The sequence below is a fragment of the Pan paniscus genome, chromosome 7 (assembly GCF_029289425.2).
Source record: "Pan paniscus chromosome 7, NHGRI_mPanPan1-v2.0_pri, whole genome shotgun sequence".
In the NCBI taxonomy this organism is placed as follows: Eukaryota; Metazoa; Chordata; class Mammalia; order Primates; family Hominidae; genus Pan; species Pan paniscus.
The window spans coordinates 100,845,320-100,867,641 of record NC_073256.2 but is presented as its reverse complement, the minus strand read 5'-3'; the positions used below and the strand labels follow the sequence as shown (position 1 = coordinate 100,867,641).

At 35.4% G+C, this 22,322-nt stretch overlaps 1 protein-coding gene across 9 annotated transcripts in view; it reads right to left on the bottom strand.

Annotated features, from left to right (window-relative positions):
* Positions 1 to 21,948, bottom strand: part of LRRCC1 (leucine rich repeat and coiled-coil centrosomal protein 1) — a 42,455-nt gene extending 20,507 nt beyond the window's left edge. The window contains exons 1-9 of one of the 9 annotated variants that reach the window (XM_008956646.4): positions 17,820 to 18,061; positions 15,418 to 15,623; positions 15,037 to 15,102; positions 12,113 to 12,280; positions 10,848 to 10,889; positions 9,928 to 10,103; positions 9,620 to 9,829; positions 1,630 to 1,823; positions 299 to 446 (exon numbers count right to left, since the gene is read on the bottom strand). In XM_008956646.4, the coding sequence (XP_008954894.1) occupies positions 299 to 446; positions 1,630 to 1,823; positions 9,620 to 9,829; positions 9,928 to 10,103; positions 10,848 to 10,889; positions 12,113 to 12,280; positions 15,037 to 15,102; positions 15,418 to 15,623; positions 17,820 to 17,923 (1,314 nt within the window). In that variant the 5' untranslated portion in view covers positions 17,924 to 18,061. Of the gene's footprint in view, positions 1 to 298; positions 447 to 1,629; positions 1,824 to 9,619; positions 9,830 to 9,927; positions 10,104 to 10,847; positions 10,890 to 12,112; positions 12,281 to 15,036; positions 15,103 to 15,417; positions 15,643 to 17,500; positions 17,788 to 17,819 lie in introns of those variants that run through there. The other 8 variants (XM_034966301.3, XM_055116698.2, XM_003831254.5 and 5 more) reach the window with 8 other exon arrangements.
* Between the last annotated feature and the right edge of the window lie 374 nt (positions 21,949 to 22,322).

Here is a 22,322-nt window from a genome sequence, read left to right as displayed (position 1 = left end):
CAAAAAAAGTAGGAAGCACTACCTTAAGGAATAAGAATTAAAAAATTCATAACTGTTTCTTCCTCCAGAAGCATGTAACAAATGATTTCACTTAAATCTGATCATAAAAAAATGTAATTTTCATTCATTCAAAAATAACATTACATAAAATCTGGAAATCAGGAAGGAAAAAATAACCCATTTTCATCACTCCAATAAAATTCAAACACTTTTTGCTAATAAAAGCATGCATAATTTTTCTGGGACTCTGTATTTAAAATTATTCATACTCATTTTTTCTTTAACTCTTAAATCATACCTGGTAAGTGTTGTCTTCTGAGTGACTTTGGTCTACTTTAATTATTTCAGTCTTTGGCTTTTCTGATTCTTGTAACATAGGACAGTTTGCTAAAGATGAGCTTACATATAATTCTTTAAGGTAAGGTGGTTTCATTTTACGATTACAACTGTAAAGAATGAAACATAGAAAATAACTCAAAAAAGTAGTGTTCACATCACTTTTCTCTAAATTAACATTTCTAGTTGTATATGCAAACAGCTTTTTAAAAAGAATATTAATAAAATTATAGTAACTTGGACAAACTGCTTCATAAATTTTATAATGGGTGTGCTCTGTTGATTAATGAGGCCTTAAGATTTTAAAAAAGATAATGATTTCATAAATGTTCAGGGTTCAACATTTTCAGGTAGGGTAGAATTCTTGGATATATCAGAATAATTTAAAAAGTACTGTGGTAAGATGATACCCAAGAACTTGAAAAGACAGTAAATAGAACTACTCTTTGAGAGTTAAAAGTTTAAAATTGACATACAATGGATCAAAGTTAATAGATTCTATCACTTGGTAGGACCAAAGAAATTCCAGGGTATGTCCTGGAAAAAAGTACAGTGTTTGAAGTGAACTGAATGCCTCTGTGTGTGTGGGTATATATACATGTAAAATGTAATTGGGTAGGTATGGAAGAATTTAACAACAACAAAACAACAAAATATGCTTTGCAAAAGGAGAATTACAGAGGCAAAAGTTTACTGAACCATCCCAGAGTAGTCATTTCTGAACCACTTGTCATGGTGATCCCAATTATGAAAGTACAGATATTGGTCTCCCTTGTCCTTATGGCATTAAACACAATCATCTTATTCACATTTAATCCTAAACTCAGTATCATCTGACTAGGATTTGACTTTCCATCTAGATCTGCCTACAAAGAGAGAAAAGGCTAGTCATGTAGACTCAGGTGTACTAGTCTTATTTCCCACTGTAAATGAATGCAGTGGAATTTGAACTAATGTTATTAGTTCAAATTAAACTAAAACCACATACATTGTTTTTGATTGAACTAAACCTAGATTAAACTAAGGTATTCCAGTTCTAAAGTCAGTATTCTTTATGGTATGAGATATCTTCAGGTTTATACATTAATTTTGCAACTTAGGTACAGACACAGAGAAAAGGATCCTTTTATATACATTTACATGAATGTACTGACCAGATCAGAACCTACAAGGCTGAAAAATCAAATCTTCAACATTAGTAAAGTAACAAATATCACCAAGACATAGCTTCAAGAGAGAAGCCAGCATTATTAACTTCTGTGTGCCTTAAATTTCTAAAACTAAAACAAGTACCTTACAAAAGAGTTGTAGTTTTTATTGTGGTGCTTAATAGTTTGAATGGTTTTGGCATCATAAGGGATTTTTGATCTTCCAGGAACTTTTCTATTGCATTCTTTTCTGTTTCCATAGTCACTTGCAGAAGTTATATCTGTGTCTCTTTTTGGTCTGGGGTCTTTCTCAGGAACGTTATCTATTGAATTAGAAGTCTAAAATTTAAAAAGCCAACAAAATTTGTTAAAAGTTCAGTATAAAAAAGATTGAAATTGGAAATTTTCTGAAATATTATATCTTTTTATATGATTAAGGGTTTATAAACTAGAAATGTTTGATATTAAAGACAGGGAATTCAGCTTCTGGTATGGACAAGCAAGCTTCTACCATGTTGACTTTCCTGCAGATAATTATAAACTCTGGAAAAAATACAAACAAAACAAAAATAAAAACTACTTGAAGGCCTTATAAAGTGAACAAAACTAGGATTATCCTAGAGGGGAGCTGACACTTGGAAAATGGACCAGAATGAGGGTGTTTCTGTTTTTTTATGGTTTTTAGCCTGAGAATGTATCACAATCAGCATCATGCAGAGAGTCTAAACCTCAGGTAGGAAAAACCAGACTTCTGGGCCTGAAGAACCAGAGGGCAGTATGAAGTGGACTGCAAGTGGCCCAGCAAAGAACAAAATAAATGAAATGAACTTTGAACTGCTACCTAAGAGAAAAACATACAATCTGAGTCAAACCAAGTTAAATGCTTACTAAAACAAAAATGTCAACACTCTTTGAAGGACTATAACCAAATCTAGAGTATCTACAACGAAACATTCACAATGTCCAGGACGTACTTCAAAATTGCTTGCCGTAGGAAGAACAAGGAAAATGACCTATTCTCAAGAGAAAATGGAGACCAAACCTGAGATGACTCAAACGTTTGAATAAGCAAACAAGAACTTTAAAATAGCGATCCAATAGTGATGTTCAATGAGATAATAAGAAATACACCTGTCATAAATGAAAAAACAAGAAAACTCAGCTCAGAAATAGAACTAAAAATAGAAATTCTATAACTGAAAAATACAATGTCTGAAGTAGAAACTGACTGAGATTAATAGTAGAGTGAGGCAATAAAGAAAGAGTACATGAAGCTGAACCTAGTTCAATGGAAGTTATTCGATACGAAGAATACAGAAAAACAAACATTGACAAAATGTACAGAGCCTCAGCGAATTTTGAGACAATATCAAAAAGTCTACATGGAATCTGAAAAAGAGAAGAGAGAATGGAGCAGAAGAAATATTGGAAGAAATTTCCCAAATTAGGTAAAAACATAAAATTACAGATTAAGGAAGCATAGAGAAACCCCAAGCAGGATAAATACAAAGAAAACCATCCTTAGGCACAATGCAGTCAAACTGCTGTAAACAAAGAGAGACAAATTCTTGACAGTAGCCAAAGAAAAATGGCATATTACATACAAGAAATCAAGGATTTTGAATTCATGTTAACTTTGCAATCAAAACTATGGAGGCCAGGCACAATACTGAAAGAAAAAAAAATTATCAATTGAGAATTCTACATTCAGTGAAAAAGTCCATTAAGAATAAAGGTGAAACAGACTAGTATCCACAGATGTAATGCTACAACATTTGCTAAAGGAAGTTCAGGCTGGAAGTCTTGGCTGAAGGAATATAACACCAGATGGAAATCTGAATCCTCAAGAAGAAATAAAGAGCATCACAGTTGATTTATATACAGATAAATAGAAATAATGTTTAAACATTTTACTTGAAGTGATACAGTATTAACTCTAAGTAGACTGTTTCAAGTCTTTTTTTAGAGCATCCAGACGAAAACAAAACCTAGAGAATTGTGACTAAAAAACCAACATATGAATTAAAACTGAATTCTATCCCACCACTTCGGGAAGCCAAGGCAGGTGGATCACCTGAGCTTGGGAGTTCAAGACCAACCTGACCAACATGGAGAAACCCCATCTCTACTAAAAATACAAAATTAGCTGGGCGTGGTGGCACATGCTTATAATCCCTGCTACTCAGGAGGCTGAGGCAGGAGAATTGCTTGAACCCAGAAGGTGGAGGTTGCGGTGAGCTGAGATCACGCCATTGCATTCCAGCCTGGGCAACAAGAATGAAACTCCGTCTCAAAAAACAAAACAAAACAAAACAAAAAAAACTGAATTCTAAAAATTATCCAACAGAAAGTAGGAAAGGAAGAAAAATGAATATAAAAGAGACAAACAGAAAACAAATAACAATAAAATGGTAGACCCTAATCCAACTTCATTAATAATTACAGTAAATTTTGACAGACTCTTCAAAAGAAGTGATGGCCAGATGGGATTTAAAAACAAGACTCACTTTTCTTCTGTCCACAAGACCCATTTAAATATAAAGACACAAACAGGTTAAAAGTAAATGGATGCCAGGATGAGATATGCCTTTACACCCACTAGGATGGCTACAATGAAAATGACATATAAGAACAAGATAGCAAGGATGTGGAAAAACTGAACCTTCATATACTGCTGCTGAAGATGTAAAATGGCGCAGTTACTTTGGAAAGTCTGGCAGTTGCTCCAAAGGTTAAACATATGACCCAGCAATTCTACTTCTAGGGATATAGTCAAGAGAAATGAAAATCTATGTCCACACAAAAACTTATACATAAATATTCATAGAAATATCATAATAACCAAAAGTAGAGGCTACTCAGATGTCTATCAACTGACAAAAGGATAAATAAAATGTGGTATATCCATAAAATGGAATAATTATTTGGTAATAAAAAGAAATGAAGTATTGATATATGATACAATATGGATGAACCTTGAAAATATTATGCTAAGTGAAAGAAGCTAGTCACAAAAGGCTAAATATTATGATTTCATTTATATGAAATGTTCAAAATAGGCAAATCCATAGAGAAAGAAAATAGATTTGTGGTTTCTTAGGGTTGAGGGTGGAGGTAGAAGGAAATGAGTAATGACTGCTAATAGGTACCACTGAATTGCACACTTCAAATGCGTGAACCACATGGTAAGTGAATAATGTATCTCAATAAGGCTGTTAGATAAAGAGGAACATTTCATAATGATAAAAGAGTAACTTCATCAGAAAGACCAAGCAGTCATAAATGTGTATGTGCTTAATAACAGAGCTTCAAACATAAGAAGCAAATAAAGAACTAAAGTGAGAAACACAAATCCACAACCACAGAGATTTCAACACTTCTTCATGCCACAATTGATAGAACTAGATCAACCCCCCCACCTCTACAAACAAAAAACCAAGCATCAGCAACTGATAGAACAGACACAAAAAAATGAGTAAAGACATGGTTCACCTGAAAATACTATGAATCATCCTGACTTAATTGTAGAATACACATTCTTTTTAAGAGCACAATGAATATCCACCTAGAAAAACCATATGCCAGGCTATAAAAAAAACTCAATAAATTTAAAAAGATGGAAATTATTCAGAATATGTTCTCTGAACAAAATGGAAGTAAATCAGACATCAAGGACCAATAACATATCTACAGAATGACAAATGGTTTAAAAATTAATAAAAGACATTTCTAAATATTTCTTGGATCAAGGAAGAAATCACAAAGGAAATTAGAAAAGTATTTCTAACTGTACAATAGCAAAAGCAAAACATACCAAAATTTGTGGAATGTAGCTAAAGCAGTGCTCAGAGGAATGTTTATGGCTTTAAAAGGTTACATTAGGAGATATGTCTAAAATCCATGACCTAAGTACTTATATTAAGACGTTACAGCTGGGGGCCGTGCCTCATGCCTGTAATCCCAGCACTTTGGAAGGCAGAGGCAGGAGGATCACTTGAGACCAAGAGTTCGAGACCAGCCTGGGCAACACGGTGAAAGAAACCCTGTCTCTACTGAAATTACAAAAATTAGCCGGGTGTGGTAGCACATGCCTGTAATCCCAGCTATTCGGGAGGCTGAGGCAGAAGAATCGCTTGAACCCAGGAGCCATGGAGGTTGTAGTGAGCTGATATTAGGCCACTGTACTCCAGCTTGGGTGACAGAGCAAGACTGTATTAAAAAAAAAAAAAAGTGCTAGAAAACAAACAGCAAAGTAAATTCACGGTAGAGGGGAAAAATAAAAACCAGAAATCAAGAACACAGAAAACAAATATTAATCAAATTAACAAAGCCAAAAGTCTATTCTCTGAAAAGATCATCAAAACCCCTTGATAAACTGATCAAGGCAAACAAATAAAAAATAGAGAAAACACAGATTACCAATATCAGTAATGAAAGAGATTTTCATTATAGATCCTATAGAAATTAAAAGTATAATAAGGGAATATTAACAATTTTATGCTGATAATGAGATGAAATGGACAAATTAACTGAAAAATACAACTTACCCAAACTGACAAAGAAAAAAAGAACCCAGAGCTAGATTTTACAGTTTGTAAGTTGATTTGATTTTTTTTTTCAAGAAATTCATTAAAGAAATTTAGTGAAAAGAAGAGCCTTTTCTACAAATGGTACTGAGATAACTGAAAATCCATATGGAAAAGAGTGAACCATATATGTATACAGATCTAAATGCAAAAGGTAAAACCATTAAAACTTTTAGAGGCTAACACAGGAGAATGTTATTTTGGTATGCACAAAAGTTTTTAAAGTTGCAGAAAACAATGACCATGAAAGGGAAAAAAATGATAAATTGGACTTTATCAAAATTAAACACTATTGCTTATCAAAAGACCAGTAAGGAAATGAATATGAGATCCACAAACAGGGAGAAAATATTCACACTAGATATATTTGACAAAATACTGGTGTCTAGCATATACAACAAATTCCTACAACCTGGATAAACAACCCAATTTAAAAATGGGCAAAAATTTTGAACAGGCATTCATAGAAGATAAATAAATATTCAATAAACACATGAAAAACTGTCCAACATAACTAATCATTAGTGAAATGCGGATTAAAATCACAACAAACATCAGGATACTCCCACTAGAATGACTAAAATAAAAGCAATGCTAACCTCACCAAATATTGGTGAGGTGGCAGAAAAACTGGAACAGCCATACATTGTTAGTGGGAATAAAATAGAATAACCACTTTGAAAAAAGGTATCAATTTCTTATAAAACTGAACATACATCTACCCTATAACCCAGAAACTGCACTTATAGCTGTTTACTGAAGAGAAACAAAGATACATGTTTACAAAAAGATTATACAGTAATATTCATTGCAGCTCTACTCATAAACCTCTAATAACCCAGGTTATAAGCTAGGTTAAAACCTTCAACAAGACAATGGAAAAATAAAGTGTAATATATTCATAGAATGGCATACTACATAGAAATAAGAACTACTGATATACATAATAGCATGGATTAATTTTTACAAGGTTATGCTCAGTGAAAGAAGCCCTACACAAAAGAGTATACACTGAATGATTATATTAGGTTCTAAAACAAATATTAAATAATATATGGTAGACAAAAAATAAGAAAAGTGATTGCCTCTGGAGGCAGTGGAGGACTGCTTGTCAGAGAGGCCATAAGGGAACATGATAATGTTAACCTTCACAGAAATTTGGATAACAGATATATGTATTCTCAATTCAGGAAATATGCAGACCTGTATTTCACATTAAAGAAAACACCTAAAAAATATTTAACTCTAATTAATGATATGCATGCTTAGTATTTAGGAAGAAATGTATTGATGTGTGTAATTTACTTTGAAATGTGTCGTAAGATAGTTTGATACACGAATAGATAGCTACATGACAAAATAAATGTAGTAAAATGTTAAGGGTAGAATCTGGTTGGTGGATATACTGATGTTCACTAAGAAATTCTTTCAAGTTTGCTGAAGAATAAAAATGCTCATAATAGAATGTTGGAGAAAAACTAAAATAAAGGCAAAACAGCTTTTCACAGACATAAAATTTCCCAGTTCAGCAGGGTTAATTATGATTTTAAGTCCCATGATTAAGAAAAATAAATGTCTTTATTATAGTACAGCACATTGCAGTAATATTATGACTTTATAAATTGATACTCGAGATGAAATCATTTGAGTGTATGAACAGCTCAATGAAATTCAAACTGCATGTTTACTCTTTACCCCAAGTAAGACAGTGAACAAGAAGTCATTTTCTTAAACATTTTAAATATACATAGCAGTGAATCACCTTTCTTTCCAGATAGCTAGACTCCTGTTTTTGGTTAACAAAGTAGAAAGAACTAGCACCATAAGTGAGAAGCATGACATAGTTGAAGAATTTGATTGGACATAAGGAGCTATGAATTTGGAGCTCAACTATCTTGCAAATAAAGTACTTTTAAATAAATGATTTAAACTCTGGATCTTCTTTTCAATAACAAGGACAATAATACATTAATCTCTATCTACTTGATTGGGCTGTCATGAGAATAAAATGAGATCAGCCTATGAGAAACTGAAATGTTCACTTCAAATTAAAGACATTAAACTTCAATCTAAGTTTTCACTGGTAGAAGAGTCAGCCATTAGAAAAGATGAAAAGATGAAACCTGAGGAAATGGAGGAGTCCAAAAGTCCAGCCATACAGTATCAATGATGTCAAATAATATGTAGGCCAGCATTCTTGTCTCACTTCTATTACTATCTCCTTATTGGCTCAAACTGAAATCTCTATGGATTTCTGAAACACAGAATCCTCACAGCCTTATTGACTTGCACTCACCTAAGGCAGACCTCTTGTTTATCCAGCATTATTAATATTATGTTATATAAATAATAGTTCAGGATTAAAAACCTCCTGAACCATAACCATTTCATAAGCATTTTCCACTCCTTCCCCCTTCCTAATTTGCGAAAAAATTTTGACTAAGAAAATTTAGTTATAGAGGTTGGGCGTGGTGGCTCTTGCCTGTAATCTCACTATTTTAGGACGCTGAGGTGGGAGGATCACTTGAAGCCAGGAGTTTGAGAAAGCCTGGGTAACAAAGCGAGACCCAGTCTCCACACAAAGAATTTAAAAATTAGCTAGGCACAGTGGCATGTGCCTGTAGCCCCAGCTACTCAGGAGGCTGAGGTGGGAAGATTCTTGGGCTCAGGAATTCGAGGCTGCAGTGAGCTATGTTCGTGCCACCATACTCCAGCCTGGATGACAGAGTAAGACCCTGACTCTAAAAAAAAAAAATTAGTAACAATAACTTAGTTAAAAATTTTTAAGTTGAACTAACATATGACTAATAGCCTCTTTGAACTATACCACTATCTTTCTATCCTACACCCAGCTAGAAGGCAAATAAAGTAATAATCTATTGCAGTCAGATAGTAGTGGTACCCAAGAGAACCACTGCCACTGTGGATGATAGTGAGAATGCTGGAGTGAGGGTTGGAGACCTGAATAGCAGTAAATTCTAGGAATTGTAGTTCATACACATAGTTCACAGATTCTAAAAACTAGAGATTCAGTAGCGGGGTAAAGAAGGATTAACAGCTCAGGAAAGTATAGATTGATTAGGTGATGGTCTACTAGAAAATGAAATTGATACAGGAACTATGTAAATTAACCTGCCATTTAGCTATAAGTTGTAGAAGTGATTTTGACCATTAAACCACTGAAGAGATAGTAGAGGCCAAAGTATTCCTTTGCGTTAAGTAACACTGAGTCCAAAGAGTTTCTCCCTTGCTTACGGTGGAAATAAAAGGTGGGTGTAATAGAAGTAATGTAAAGTACTGCAGAACAAGACAAAGAAATTACATAATGAAGATGTAAAGGAAGACAAGTAAAGTGAGTGAAAAATTTATGTTACCTTTTACTACCATTATGCAATAATAGAACCCTATTTCTGTAGAGGAAAACAAAAATACACGAACACTGATGCACTAAAATAGGTTGGTCAGCTAGTACATAATTTTTATTTTACATTTTCTTAACTATGTTTTCTTCAATAAACATGTCTATAGAGAAGTAGGAAAAATAGTTACTTCATTTAGAAGTTGTAGAATTTGGTCATCTAATTTCTGAAGTTTTATCTCATTCTGCAAATTGCTTTCATGATTACTTTTCTCTGGCTCAGAAGATTGACACACAGACATAAAAGACGTCAACACAGCATCACTTGGTGTACTTGCAAACTGTTCCAAGGGAACTAACTCATCGATGGGTGCTGTTATCACTGGCATTCTATCAATGATCTATGACACAGAAACAAACCAAAATCCTTTTAATTTATATTCACTTATTGAAATTTGAAGGTATTTTTTATATTAGGAAAAAAAAGTAAATACTATACCTCATCTTCACTTATATTTAGGGGAGAATCAGAAGAAACTAAATTATCCAAAAGACCTTCTAGGCACTGCAGCTGTGATGAATTTATTTCTGCCAAATTTACTGGTTCACCAAATATGTTCTTGCAATCTAGGATTCTAAGCTGTGGCAAAGTCTGGAGAATAACTGCTCTGTACCCTTGGAAACAAATCATTCAAAATGAAAACTGAAATATTAAAAAAAGTCAATTATTTCTAGAATAAACTAAATTTATCAGCTACCAGATACATCACCCGGAATAGTTCCAGAAAGCAAATAATAAACTTGTTACTTATTCAACTTCTGCAGTATGTAATCATTAAATCCTTACATATAAAAGAAACAAAACACTTCTCCTCCACTCTCCATCCCTCTCAAATAACCCTCCTGATGAAGTTCAAAAAGTTAAAATAACTATCTCTAAAAAATTACTTTAAATATATAATGCATAAAACTAGTAGAAATTTATTCTAGGAAGGAAGCTAAACATGTCTTTTATTTTTTAATATGGTTAATATAAACAACATAAATGAACTTAAAGCAGGATGATGTGGATAATGACCAAAATGCCAGAATTTCCCTAGCGAGGTCTCAGCATTAGCAGAATATCCCTTCTTCCCTTTTAAATTACACATAACTAATATTAAAGCAGGTGAACTATCAAGTAATCAAGAATAATATGTTTATTTTCCCTAAGAACAATCATATCTGACAAATTAACATTCATTTGGTACTAAGGCTAACAGGAGCACCTTAATCCTGTGTAAACGTAATTTTAAAACTAAGTATATTTCTAATAAAGACCAACAAAGTGGTTGGAAGAATTCCGAAAGTAAGAAAGAAGTCTGGCAAATTAGTATTAGAAATCTTGAGGGAAGAAAAGTTATTTCAGCAATAAGTTACCTCTCAATTCTGAAGGGAGGGTGACTGTATTGAGAGAAGTACCTAATTTAGGAAAAAAAGTGAAAAACAAAGATTCAAATTGTAGAAACCAGAGGTTCTTGAGATAAGATTATTTAAAAAAAAAAAATCCAACTTGAGGGTTTAGCAGAGAAAAGAAAAATGCAAGGCTTTAGAAATATGGTTTTCTTTCAAGGAAAGGGTTTCCTCAGAAAACTTTCAAATCTGTCCTGATTTTCAGGGAGACTTTATGGAAAAGAATAGGAAATATTTTCCACCTCAGGAAAACAATTATCAAATGTATCAGATTTTCTTCAGTGAAATAAAATTACCAACACAGGTTTCCATGCTGCAAAAAGCCTTCTTATAGTTGCATATGAATAATAAAATGAAGCCTCTGTAGCTAACTTGTACTCAAGCTGATCTTTAGAATGTATATTCACATTCTACACATTTCTCTTATTGTTTGGTTAAGCAATATGAGATAAGTGAGTTCTAGAAATGGTAGTCTGGTCTGCTTTATCTTTGTCAACTTGATTGATTCCCAATTAGCTCAAATAGCATTTCAGCAGCACCAGCATCTCTATATATTAAACTTTCTTAAAACAAAATCATTTATTAATAATGTAATAAATTCACATAATATGAAATTCAAAAGGAACATAGTAAAAAATTTTCTCATTTCTTAATCTCCAGTTACCTAGTTCCCTTTCCTTGAGTTAGCTAACATTATACATTTTTTTAAAGTGTATATTCTTCTAGATGTTTTATGTATATACTGAGCACACACACACATGCGTGCATACATATATATGTATGTACGTAAATGTTTGTATTTGTGTATGTGTGTTACCCTTTTCACACAAATGGTGGCCTACTGTATGCAGTACTTTGCAACCTGCTTTTCTTCCTCTTAATGTATCTTGGACATAATTGTCCATTAGTAGAAAAAGAGATTCTATATTCTTTCCTGTGGCTGCATAGTATTATACTATTATTAAAAGAATATACTATAATGATATAATTTTGAGGCATTCACTTATCAAATATGAAACTGCCTAAATAGGAGCATCACTGGACTGTTCATCTTGTGTTCTGTAACAGTCATTAGTCTTAATACACTAATTTTATTTGTAACCATGTTTTCCCCAATATAGAAAATGTTGCAAAGCTGAAGACTAAAATGAGGTCACGAATGCCAATTTCAGGAAAATAAAGAAGCTCTGAATATTAACTGTTAGAAAAAATATTAAATTAATTATTCATACCTGGCAGTCGACAGACAGGATTATCGTCTCCATCTTTCTCCAAAATAAGATTGGTCAGGAAGTGCAATCCTACCATACACTGAAGTAAGTGATGGATACTATCTATACGATTACTATGTAGATCAATATATCTAAGTTTATGCTTAATTCCATGAAGGGGAATCAATCCTGCAATAGGAACATAATTCTTTAAATGCCACAGCAATAGTCTTTCCAATAGCTAATTAGAAATAATTGCTAGATAGGTTATACTTTTAGAGGCAAACGGGCAGCATTAGATCTTGCTGTGAACAGCTATATCTAATGAATAGGCTATCAGTAAAGTTAATTGTTGCTTTGAAGAAACACAAGTTTAACATTTCTTTGAGGCTTTAGTCCCTGAGGTTCCTGGGCTCTGGTTCTCTTCAAAAGAAAATAAATCAAAAGAACTTCCCCAGGTGGATGCACACACTCATATGAGAAAAAGGATAAAGCAATGGCTTTAGGCTCTCTCGACACATCAGTCTTGATTAGCAGACATAAGCAAACCCTGTAGTAGACTTCAATTTTGCTGGTTTAAATATAAAATAAATACATTAGCATTCATTTAATTCCCTGGTAATATTTCTCGCACAAGCTTATGTAGAACATTTTGTAGCAGTAGCTATTTCTGCCTGGCCCACCTTGGACTTCAGCTGCAGCTGTCATGGACAAGTACTAATTGTACAATGCCAGTGTACCCTTCAAGCACTTACAGCTTCTCTTCCTGCCTCAGAACCTTCTCCAAAATGGAAAAATCATATAAAAAGCTATGTAATCATACGAACATTCATGTACAGGTCTTTGAGTGGACACATTTTAATTTCTCTTTGGTAAATACCTAAGAGTCAGACTGCACAATTATATTTAAGTGTTATGTTTACCATTATAACAAACTGTCAAACTCAGCCAGGCACAGTGATAGCCAGTACAGGCTCAAGACTGTAATCTCAGCACTTTGGGAGGATGAGGTGGGCAGATCACTTGAGGCCAGGAGTTCAAGACCAGCCTGGCCACCATGGCAAAACCCCGTCTCTACTAAAAATACAAAAAATTAGGTGGGCATGGTGGAGCACGCCTGTAGTCCCAGCTACTCAGGAGGCTGAGACAGGAGAATCGCTGGAACCCAGGAGGCAGAGGCTGCAGTGAGCCAGGATCCCACCACCGCACCCCAGAGCGAGACTCTACCTCAAATTAAAAAAAACAAAAAAAAAAACTCCTTCCCAAAGTGGTTGTACCATTTTAAATCTACCAACAATGTATGCAAGTTTCAACTGCTTCACAATCTCACCAGCACTGTCACTATTTTAGCTATTCTAGGTGTGAAATGGTATCCCATTGTGGTTTTAATTTGCATTTCATTAATCACTAAGGATTCCAACCATTTTTTTTTCATGGCTTATTTGCCATTTATATATATTCTTGGTGAAGTGTCTGTTCAAATCTTTTGCTGATTTTTTGGAGGTTGTTTTTCTTCCCCACTATAATGTAAGCCCTGTGACTTATCTTACCTATTGTTAGTTTTTTCATCACTATAAGACACTGTTCCATATAGTGATCTTCATAAATACATACTGAGAGAATTAACTATCTTATCCATTCACATTTTTTAGATAAGGAAATTGCATCTAAACAGTAAACACCTTGCTAAACATTACATAGTAATGACAAGGCCAGGGTTGAAACTCAGTTCCTTTTGTTGTTGTTTTGAGATGGAGTTTCATTCTTGTTGCCCAGGCTGGAGTGCAATGCTGCGATCTCGGCTCACTGCAACCTCCGCCTCCTGGGTTCAGGTGATTCTCCCCTCTCAGCCTCCTGAGTAGCTGGGATTACAGGCATGCGCCACCATGTCCGGCTAATCTTGTATTTTTAGTAGAGACGGGGTTTCTCCATGTTGGTCAGGCTGGTTTCGAACTCCCTATCTCAGGTGATCCGCCTGCCTTGGCCTCCCAAAGTGCTGGGATTACAGGTGTGAGACACCACACCCAGCAAAAACAAACTCAGTTCTAATACTTCATGTCTTTAAGAGGAAAAAAGGTTTTAAAAAATTGAAATACAGTTGTTACTTCAGCTTAAGGGTACAGACTAGGTCTTTTTATTTTTTGTATACTAAGCAACTGGCATAGGGTAGTGTTCTTTTAGTGGGGGAGAAGAGACGACAAATGAATCAGATTGTTTCAAATATTGATAAGGATTATGAAGATATTAGAGGAATTCTGCTAGTTTTAACAGATAATTCTAAGAATAGTCATGAAACTTTGTTCAACTTATCAGCTACATCACTTTAATCAATTAAAAAAGGCAACACTTTTAAAATCTCCTTAGCTATATTACAGATAAAAAGAAAATCTCATTTTATTTGTTCCTTAACTTGCAACAACCTTTGGAATGCAGCATATTGTCACTGTTCAACATGGTAGTAGCCATTAACTACATGCGGCTTTTTATTTTCAAATTAAAATTAAATAAAATTACAAACTCAGTCCTTAAGTTGCACTAGCTACATTTCAAGTGCTCAATAACCACATTTGGCTACTGGCTGCCATATTGAACAGCACAGATTAGAACATTTTTACCACTGTGGAAAGTTCTATTGGAACTATTCTTCTCTATATAACAGTACATTGATTAATTGGCTAAAATTAAAACATATTCCCTTAAACTGGATCCTTTCCAATTAAGTTTTTCCTGCTACTGATTACCTTGGTTTTAACTTCTATTTTGTACTCAGCTGTGGTTTTGGTACCAACAAAATAGAATCATGACTGGAATACGCTCTCTAGATGAGCTCTTTGGCTAAAAATTAGATTAATATTCAGAGATTTCCAACATGTTTAGCTGAGCTGTTAACTTATCACATGTGGCACAACATTTAGCATACAGAAAACATAAGCATTTCTACTTACCACTAAGATCATCTATGTGGTTATAAGATACATTTAGTCTAGTCAGATTAATTAGTTCTTCAAGTCCTGAAAAAAAAAAAGTAAAATAAAATAAAGCCTTCATAAAATTTAAATAATTAATTACAGAGATATAGCATTACAATATTATTTCAGACTGTTCTGAAGTAAATCCAGTCTGGTAACAGCGAAATCAATTTTATTGGCATTTAGAAAAAAAAGAATTTTAAAAAAATTGACACTTTTTTGGAGAAAATATTTTGTATAATGAGTTTCAGACTCAATTTTTAAGAGTTTCTGATATTTATTCCATTCTTTTGGGGAAAAAAATGGACCTAAATCATTTTCCTCACGCTAAGTGTTAAATGAAAATCGCTTACAAACCTTCTACTTTTGTAATCAAATTGCAGGACAAATTTAATGTGCACAGTTTTGTCAGTGTGTTTAGTCCTTCAATTCTACTTATTTGATTAGATGACAGATCTAGATGTCGTAAATTCCAGATATGATCAATGGCTTCGATCTTGGAGATGTTATTGCAATGAAGATTGACGGCATGAAGAGTTGAATCTAAAGATAATTCTGATATGCTACAAAAGAAAATATATACTATAAAAAATAGATTTTAAAAGCATGAACAAATAACTAAAATTAACCAAACAGCATGTAGATACTAAATATGTGCTCTATTCATTCTAGAATGAAATCTTTCCTATTTGTGGTACCTTTGAAATGTCTCACAAAACACGGTGCTTCTTACAACACAACCAAGTATTTTGGATTATTTATACAAACAAGAAACCGCTCAAGGGAGGCAAGTGACAGTGGGCATTTCTAACTCCTATGTGCAGTCATCAGCATATATTGAAGGCAGTGCTGAATAGTAGTCAATAACTGTAAAGGCTTTGGAATGTTAATATCCCAGTTTGAATCTGCATTCTATCACGGTTTTGCTGTGTGATTTGAGCAAATGACAACCTGAGCCTCGGTTTTCTTACCTCAATTAATTCTCACAATAACTCTAAGCAGTGGGTATCTTAAGGATACCTAAATTTATGGAAATTAAATAGCTTGCCCAAATTCTTGCAGCTAACAGAGCATATGTAAATCCAGATCTCACGCTGGAGATTATAACTTTATTTTCTTCTTTGTGTGCAATAGCTATTTAATCCACAGTCTATTGCATTTTCAAAAAGAAACCATGTTATTGCAATTCCTATTGAAAAAGTCCCTGTCCTCCCTTGTTGAAAGTTAATGGATCTCCCCTAAACAGAACTCATCTCTTCACTCCAATTACTATTTATAACTGAAGCTTCTCCTGAAGATAGTAGTTCCAGGAACACAAACTACAGCATACACAGTTTGGAGTTGCTAGATGGGAGATACACCCAGGAACACACAATGTCATGGGCATCTGCTGTAGGTTGAGTAGCAGCTATCTTACAGCTGTAGGAAACCTAACTCTGACAGCAGGGAAGCATTTGCAAATTTCAAACTAGCAACCTTTAAATGTGACTATCTGGGGCATTTCCCACTTATCCTGCTGTGTCATTTACTTGAGTTCTTATTTAGTGCCAGACCTTATGCTGTTAACACATGCTCTTAATGACAGTCATTTACTTTCTGACACATTTCAGTTTCTCGACATTAATAATGTGCAGATAAAGTGAGATAGAAAAAGCATAGTGAAATTAGACGGAAAATGGGTTTGAATCCGAACTTAATTCTTCATGAAGTGTACAAAGATGAACAAATTGTCAATAGATTCTGAGTCTCATTCATCACTTGTAAATGAGAAAAATTACTACCTTGTAGAATTGCTGTGAGGATTACTGATAATGTATATAACATGCACACAACAGACAGCATTCAGTAAATGGCAGCTAGTATTAAATAGAAATGTAAAATGTCCCTTGAACAGCATCTTCTTGGGATCATCTGGCAAAGTTTGAATCAGAATCCAGAACAAGATGCTTAATTATCAGTAGCTGAGTTCGCGTAGAGGACACGCTACAAAGGAACAGCATGTGCAAAGGCACAGAGAAGTCTGCTATGGAATTGCCTGTAGCTCAGTACAGCTAAATAAAGTGTAAGTGGAGAAATGTTAGGGGTCGAGACTAAAGAGCCTGAAACGCAGGTGGAGACCTGCTTTACAGTATTACAGAACCAAGTGCCTCATATGCTTTGCACAAGTCGGGGCTTCAAGAGAGAGGGAAACGGTGAACTAAATATAGTAAGTTTAGTACTTTCAAAAAGTATATGAATATATGTATTGCAATGTTCTGTAACGGACAAATGATTTCGAATGGAGACAAGGAGAACTGAGGCAAAACTAACAGGCAGCAGCGATTGCCCGCTCATAGCTGCCAGAGATACTATCCTGCAGGTTTTTTTCAGAGGGAAGAACAGGAAAGACGAGAGAACACGAGAAAACCAACAATTAAACGGCAAGCAAAGGAATAACCACCAGTAAGTAAGGAAAACCAGCAGAAGGAAAGAGTGGACAGAAGCTGGTGGAGGACAAGGTCCTGGGGCAGTTTCTAGGCTAAGCAGAGTCGTGTGAAACGCTGGGCAGGAGACACGGGCGGGAAGGCATCCACGGCTCATTCAACCTGGCACTTCGGCAGGTAAGTTTTGGAGCAGCGGAGAGGCCGAAAGCCAGACTGCGTTCACTTATGGTCTTGGTAAAGCAGTGCCGCGCCTCCACTCCGGTGTCGCCGCCAGCCACTGGTGGCCCCGGCTCTGGGGAGTGCGCGGGTCGCTCCTGGCTGCGGAGCGCCCTTTACCTCTGCAAGCCTTTGTCCATGAAGCATACATCCCCGCAGCTGCTGTCGCCGTCTTCGTTTTCCACTTCCGCCTCTGCCGCCACCACCGCCGCCGCCGCCTCCATAGCACCGGCGACGGGGAGCGGGGTCTTAACCGGCACCCAGCGAGGGGTCCGTGAGCTTGGGACAAGCCTCCCGGAAGCGCGGAAGGGCGGCCCGAGGGGGCGGGGCGAGGACCCACCCTCCAACCGACAGCCGGGAACTTTCCCGCCTTGACGGTGACGCAAAACTGGAATCCTCGTCCCAACTGTGGGCTTCTTTCGTTTTTACAGCATCTGCGGTGCGACTCTTGAACTTGCTGTAAAGTAAAACTGCTTCCCGGGCTATAGGAGCTGGAGAATGAATGGATTTGTCCTGTGTGCTTCTGTATATTTGCCTAGTAGCCGACTGACTTCTGAAGGCGGTTTTCACAGCGGTTTGGCTTTACGTGCCTTTACATAGCCTTACATACGTATAAATTGTTCCTCTGGCCATTGCACCTCCTGTTGATTCATTGAACAATTTGTGGGATGCCTTACTGTATGTCAGTCACTTCCCTGTATGAGGAAGAAAAAGATGAAGCCTATTCTTGTTCCTGGAAACATTCGCAGCCCCATAGAGGAAACAGAATTGCCATACAGTATGACGAATGCTAAGAATAACACAAGGGCACCGAAACCAACTCTAGAGTGATATGGGTAGTGGGTACGTTTTCTAAAAGAAGTGATTGATGACTGAATAGAGTCTTGCTGGGTCAAGGGGAGTTCTGGATGAATGGCATTACAGGTAGGAAAGCAATACCTGTGTGAGGTCAAATAACCCTCCTGGCTAGATTGCTTCCTAAGGCATAGTAATATTTTAAAACGGAGCAAATGGTGCAGTAGTCCATTTGAAGTGGACTATTTCCTTTTGAAATAACTCATATAGACAAAAATAAAAAAGATGTTTTAAAAAATGAGCAAAACCCACATGACATGTAGGACACCATAAAGTGACCAAATATTCAAAATTTTGGAGTCTCAGAAGGCAAAGAGAAAACAATAGAGTTAGAAAAATGTTTCAACAAAATACTATATGAAAACTTCCCAAGTCTAGCAAGAGATTTAGACACCCAGGCACAGGAGGCCAAAGGTTCCCAAACAGATACAATGCAAAAAGGTTTTCTTTTAAAAAAAATTTCATCTCACTTTTTATTTTAGATTCGGGGGTACATGTGCAGGTTTGTTACATAAGTATATTGCACGATGCTGAGGTTGTGGCTTCTAATGATCCTGTAACCCAAATAGTAAATATAGCGCTTGATAGGTAGTGTAAGACAATTTATTTTTCTTTGGCTAGATACCTGGTCATGGGATTCCTGGATTGAACGGTAATTCTATTTTTAGTTCTTTGTGAAATCTCCAAACTGCTTTCCACAGTGGCTGCAATTTGCATTCCCACTGATGGTGTGTAAGCATTACTTTTTCTCTGCAACCTCACTAACATCTCATATTTTCTGACTTTTTAATAAAACCCACTCTGACTGCTGTGAGATGATATCTTATTATAGTTTTGATTTACATCTCTCTGATTATTAGTGATGTTGAGCATTTAAAAATATGTTTCTTGGCTGCTTGCATGTCTTCTTTCGCAAAAAAGAAAAGAAAAAGTCTCCTTTATGGCCCATTGTAGTCAAACTGATAAAAGTCAAAGACAAAGAATTCTAAAAACAGCAAGAGAAAAACATCTAGTCATTTATAAGGGAACACTCAACAAACTAACAGTGGATTTCTCACCAAAAACTTTACAAGTCGGCAGAGAATGGGATGATAAATTCAAAGTGCTGAAAGAAAAAACAGCCAGCCAAGTACTCAACAAAGTTATCCTTCATAAACCAAGGAAAAATAAAGTCTTTCCAAGATAAGCAAAAGCAAAAGAATTCATCATCAGTCGACTGGACCTATAAAAATGCTCATGAGAGTCTTACATATGGCAACAAAAGGACAGTATTTACCAGCATGAAAACACACAAAAATATAAAGTCCACTGGTAGATCAAACACACAAGAAAGAGAAAGGACTCAAATGTTACCATTACAGAAAACCACCAAACCACAATCATAAACAATGATAGAGAAGGAAAGGAACAAGGAATATACAAAAATAACCAGAAATGGATTAATAAAATGACAGGAATAAGCCCTCCCTCACATATCAATCATAACCTTATGCAAATGGAATAAATTTTCCACCTGGAAGATATAGCTTGAATTAATGGATTAAAAAATGACCCAACAATAGTCTGCTTAGAAGAAACTCATCACACTTGTAAAGACACATATGGACTGAAAGTAAAGGGAAGAAAAAAGATATTTTATGCAAATGGAAACCAAAAGCCAGCAGGAATAGCTATATGAATATTAGATACAATAGACTGTAAGTTAAAAATAGTAAAAAAGAGACAAGAAAGGTCACTATGTAATGATAAAGGGATCAGGCACAGTGGCTCATGCCTGTAATCCTAGCACTTTGGGAGGCCGAGGCAGGTGAATTGCCTGAGCTCAGGAGTTTGAGACCAGCCTTGGTAACACGGTGAAACCCCGTCTCTACTAAAATGCAAAAAATTAGCAGGGGCTGGCTGCGTGTGCCTGTAATCCCAGCTACTCAGGAGGCTGAGACAGGAGAATCACTTGAACCCGGGAGGTGGAGGTTGCAGTGAACTGAGATCGCACCACTGCACTCCAGCCTGGGCGACAGAGTTAGACTGTCTCAAAAAAAAAAAAAAAATCAATTCAGCAAGAGGATATAACAATTCTAAACATATATGCACTCTACACCTAGGCATCCAGATGTATAAAGCAAATATTATTAGATTTAAAGAGAGAGAGAGAGATTCCAACAGGATAATAGTTGGGGATTTAAGCACCCCATTCTCAGTATTACATAGATCATCTAGACAGAAAACAAACAAACAAAAAACATTTAATTTAAACTGCACTTTATACCCAATGGATCTAACAGAAATTTGCAGAAAATTTCATCCAAGAGCTAGAGAATGCACATTTTTCTCATCAACATAGGGAACATTCTCCAGGACAGACTACATGTTAGGACACCAAAAATGGCTCAACAAAATTTTTAAAAATAAATAATGCTAAGTGTCTTCTCAGACTCCATTGAAACAAAACCAGAAATCAATTACAAGAGGAACTTTAGAAACTGCACAAATATATGGAAATTAAAGAACATGCTCCCAAATTATTGAGCAAGAAAGAAATTAAAGAGGAAATCAAAAAATTTTTTAGACCAGTAAGAACCAAAACACAACATACCAACACCTCTGGGGTACAGCAAAAGCAATGCTAACTGGGAAGCTTATAGTAATTAATGCCTTTGTCAAAAAAGTAGAAAGATTTCAAATAAACAATTTAATGTTGCACCTCAAGGAACTAGAAAAGCAAGAAGAATCCCAACCCAAAATTAGCAGAAGAAAAGAAATCATGAAGATCAGAGCGGAGCTAAATGAAATAGAAGCTTAAAAAAATACAAAAGATCAACAAAACAAAATGTTTTTTTTTTAAAAATGATGAGCAAAATTGATAACAAACAAAATTCACTAGCTAGACTAACCAAGAAAAAAAGAAGATCCCAGTAAACAAAATAAGAAATGAAGAAGAAGGCATTAAAACTGATGCCACAGAAATACAAAAGAGTGTCAGAGACAATTATGAACAACTGTATGGTAATGAACTGGAAACCCTAAAGGAAATGGGTGAATTCCTTGATACGTACAACCTACCAAGGTTAAACCAGGAATAAATAGAAAACCTAAACAGACCAATAATTAGTAGCTAGAATCAGTAATAAAAAGTCTTCCAACAAAAAAACTCCAGGACTGGATGGCTTCATGCTGACTCCCACCAATTTTTCAAAGAAGAACCAAAGCCAATTCTCTTAAAGCTATTTAAAAAATTGAACATGAGGGAATTCTCCCTAACTCATTCTACAAGGCCAGCATTACATTGATACCAAAACTAGACAGGGATGCAAAAAATAAAGAAAACTACAGGCCAACATCCCTGATGAACAGATGCAAAAATCCTCAATGAAATACTAGCAAACTGAATCCAACAGCACATCAAACAGATACTAGATAATCAAGTGGGATTTATTCCAGGGATGCAGGAATGGTTCAATATATGTAAATGAGCACATGTGATACATCATATCAACAGAATGAAGGACAAAATCCATAAGATCATCTCAGTAGATGCAGAAAACGCATTAGATGAAACTCAGTCTTTTCATGATACAAACTCTCAACAAACTAGGCATAGAAAGAACATACTTCAATATAATAAAGGCCGTATATGAAAAACTCACAGCTAACATCATCCTGAATGGGAAAAAGTTGAAATCCTTTCCTCTAAGAACTGGAACAAGACAAGTGTGCCCACTTTCAGCACTCTTATTTGACATACTACTGGAAATTATAGCTAGACCAATC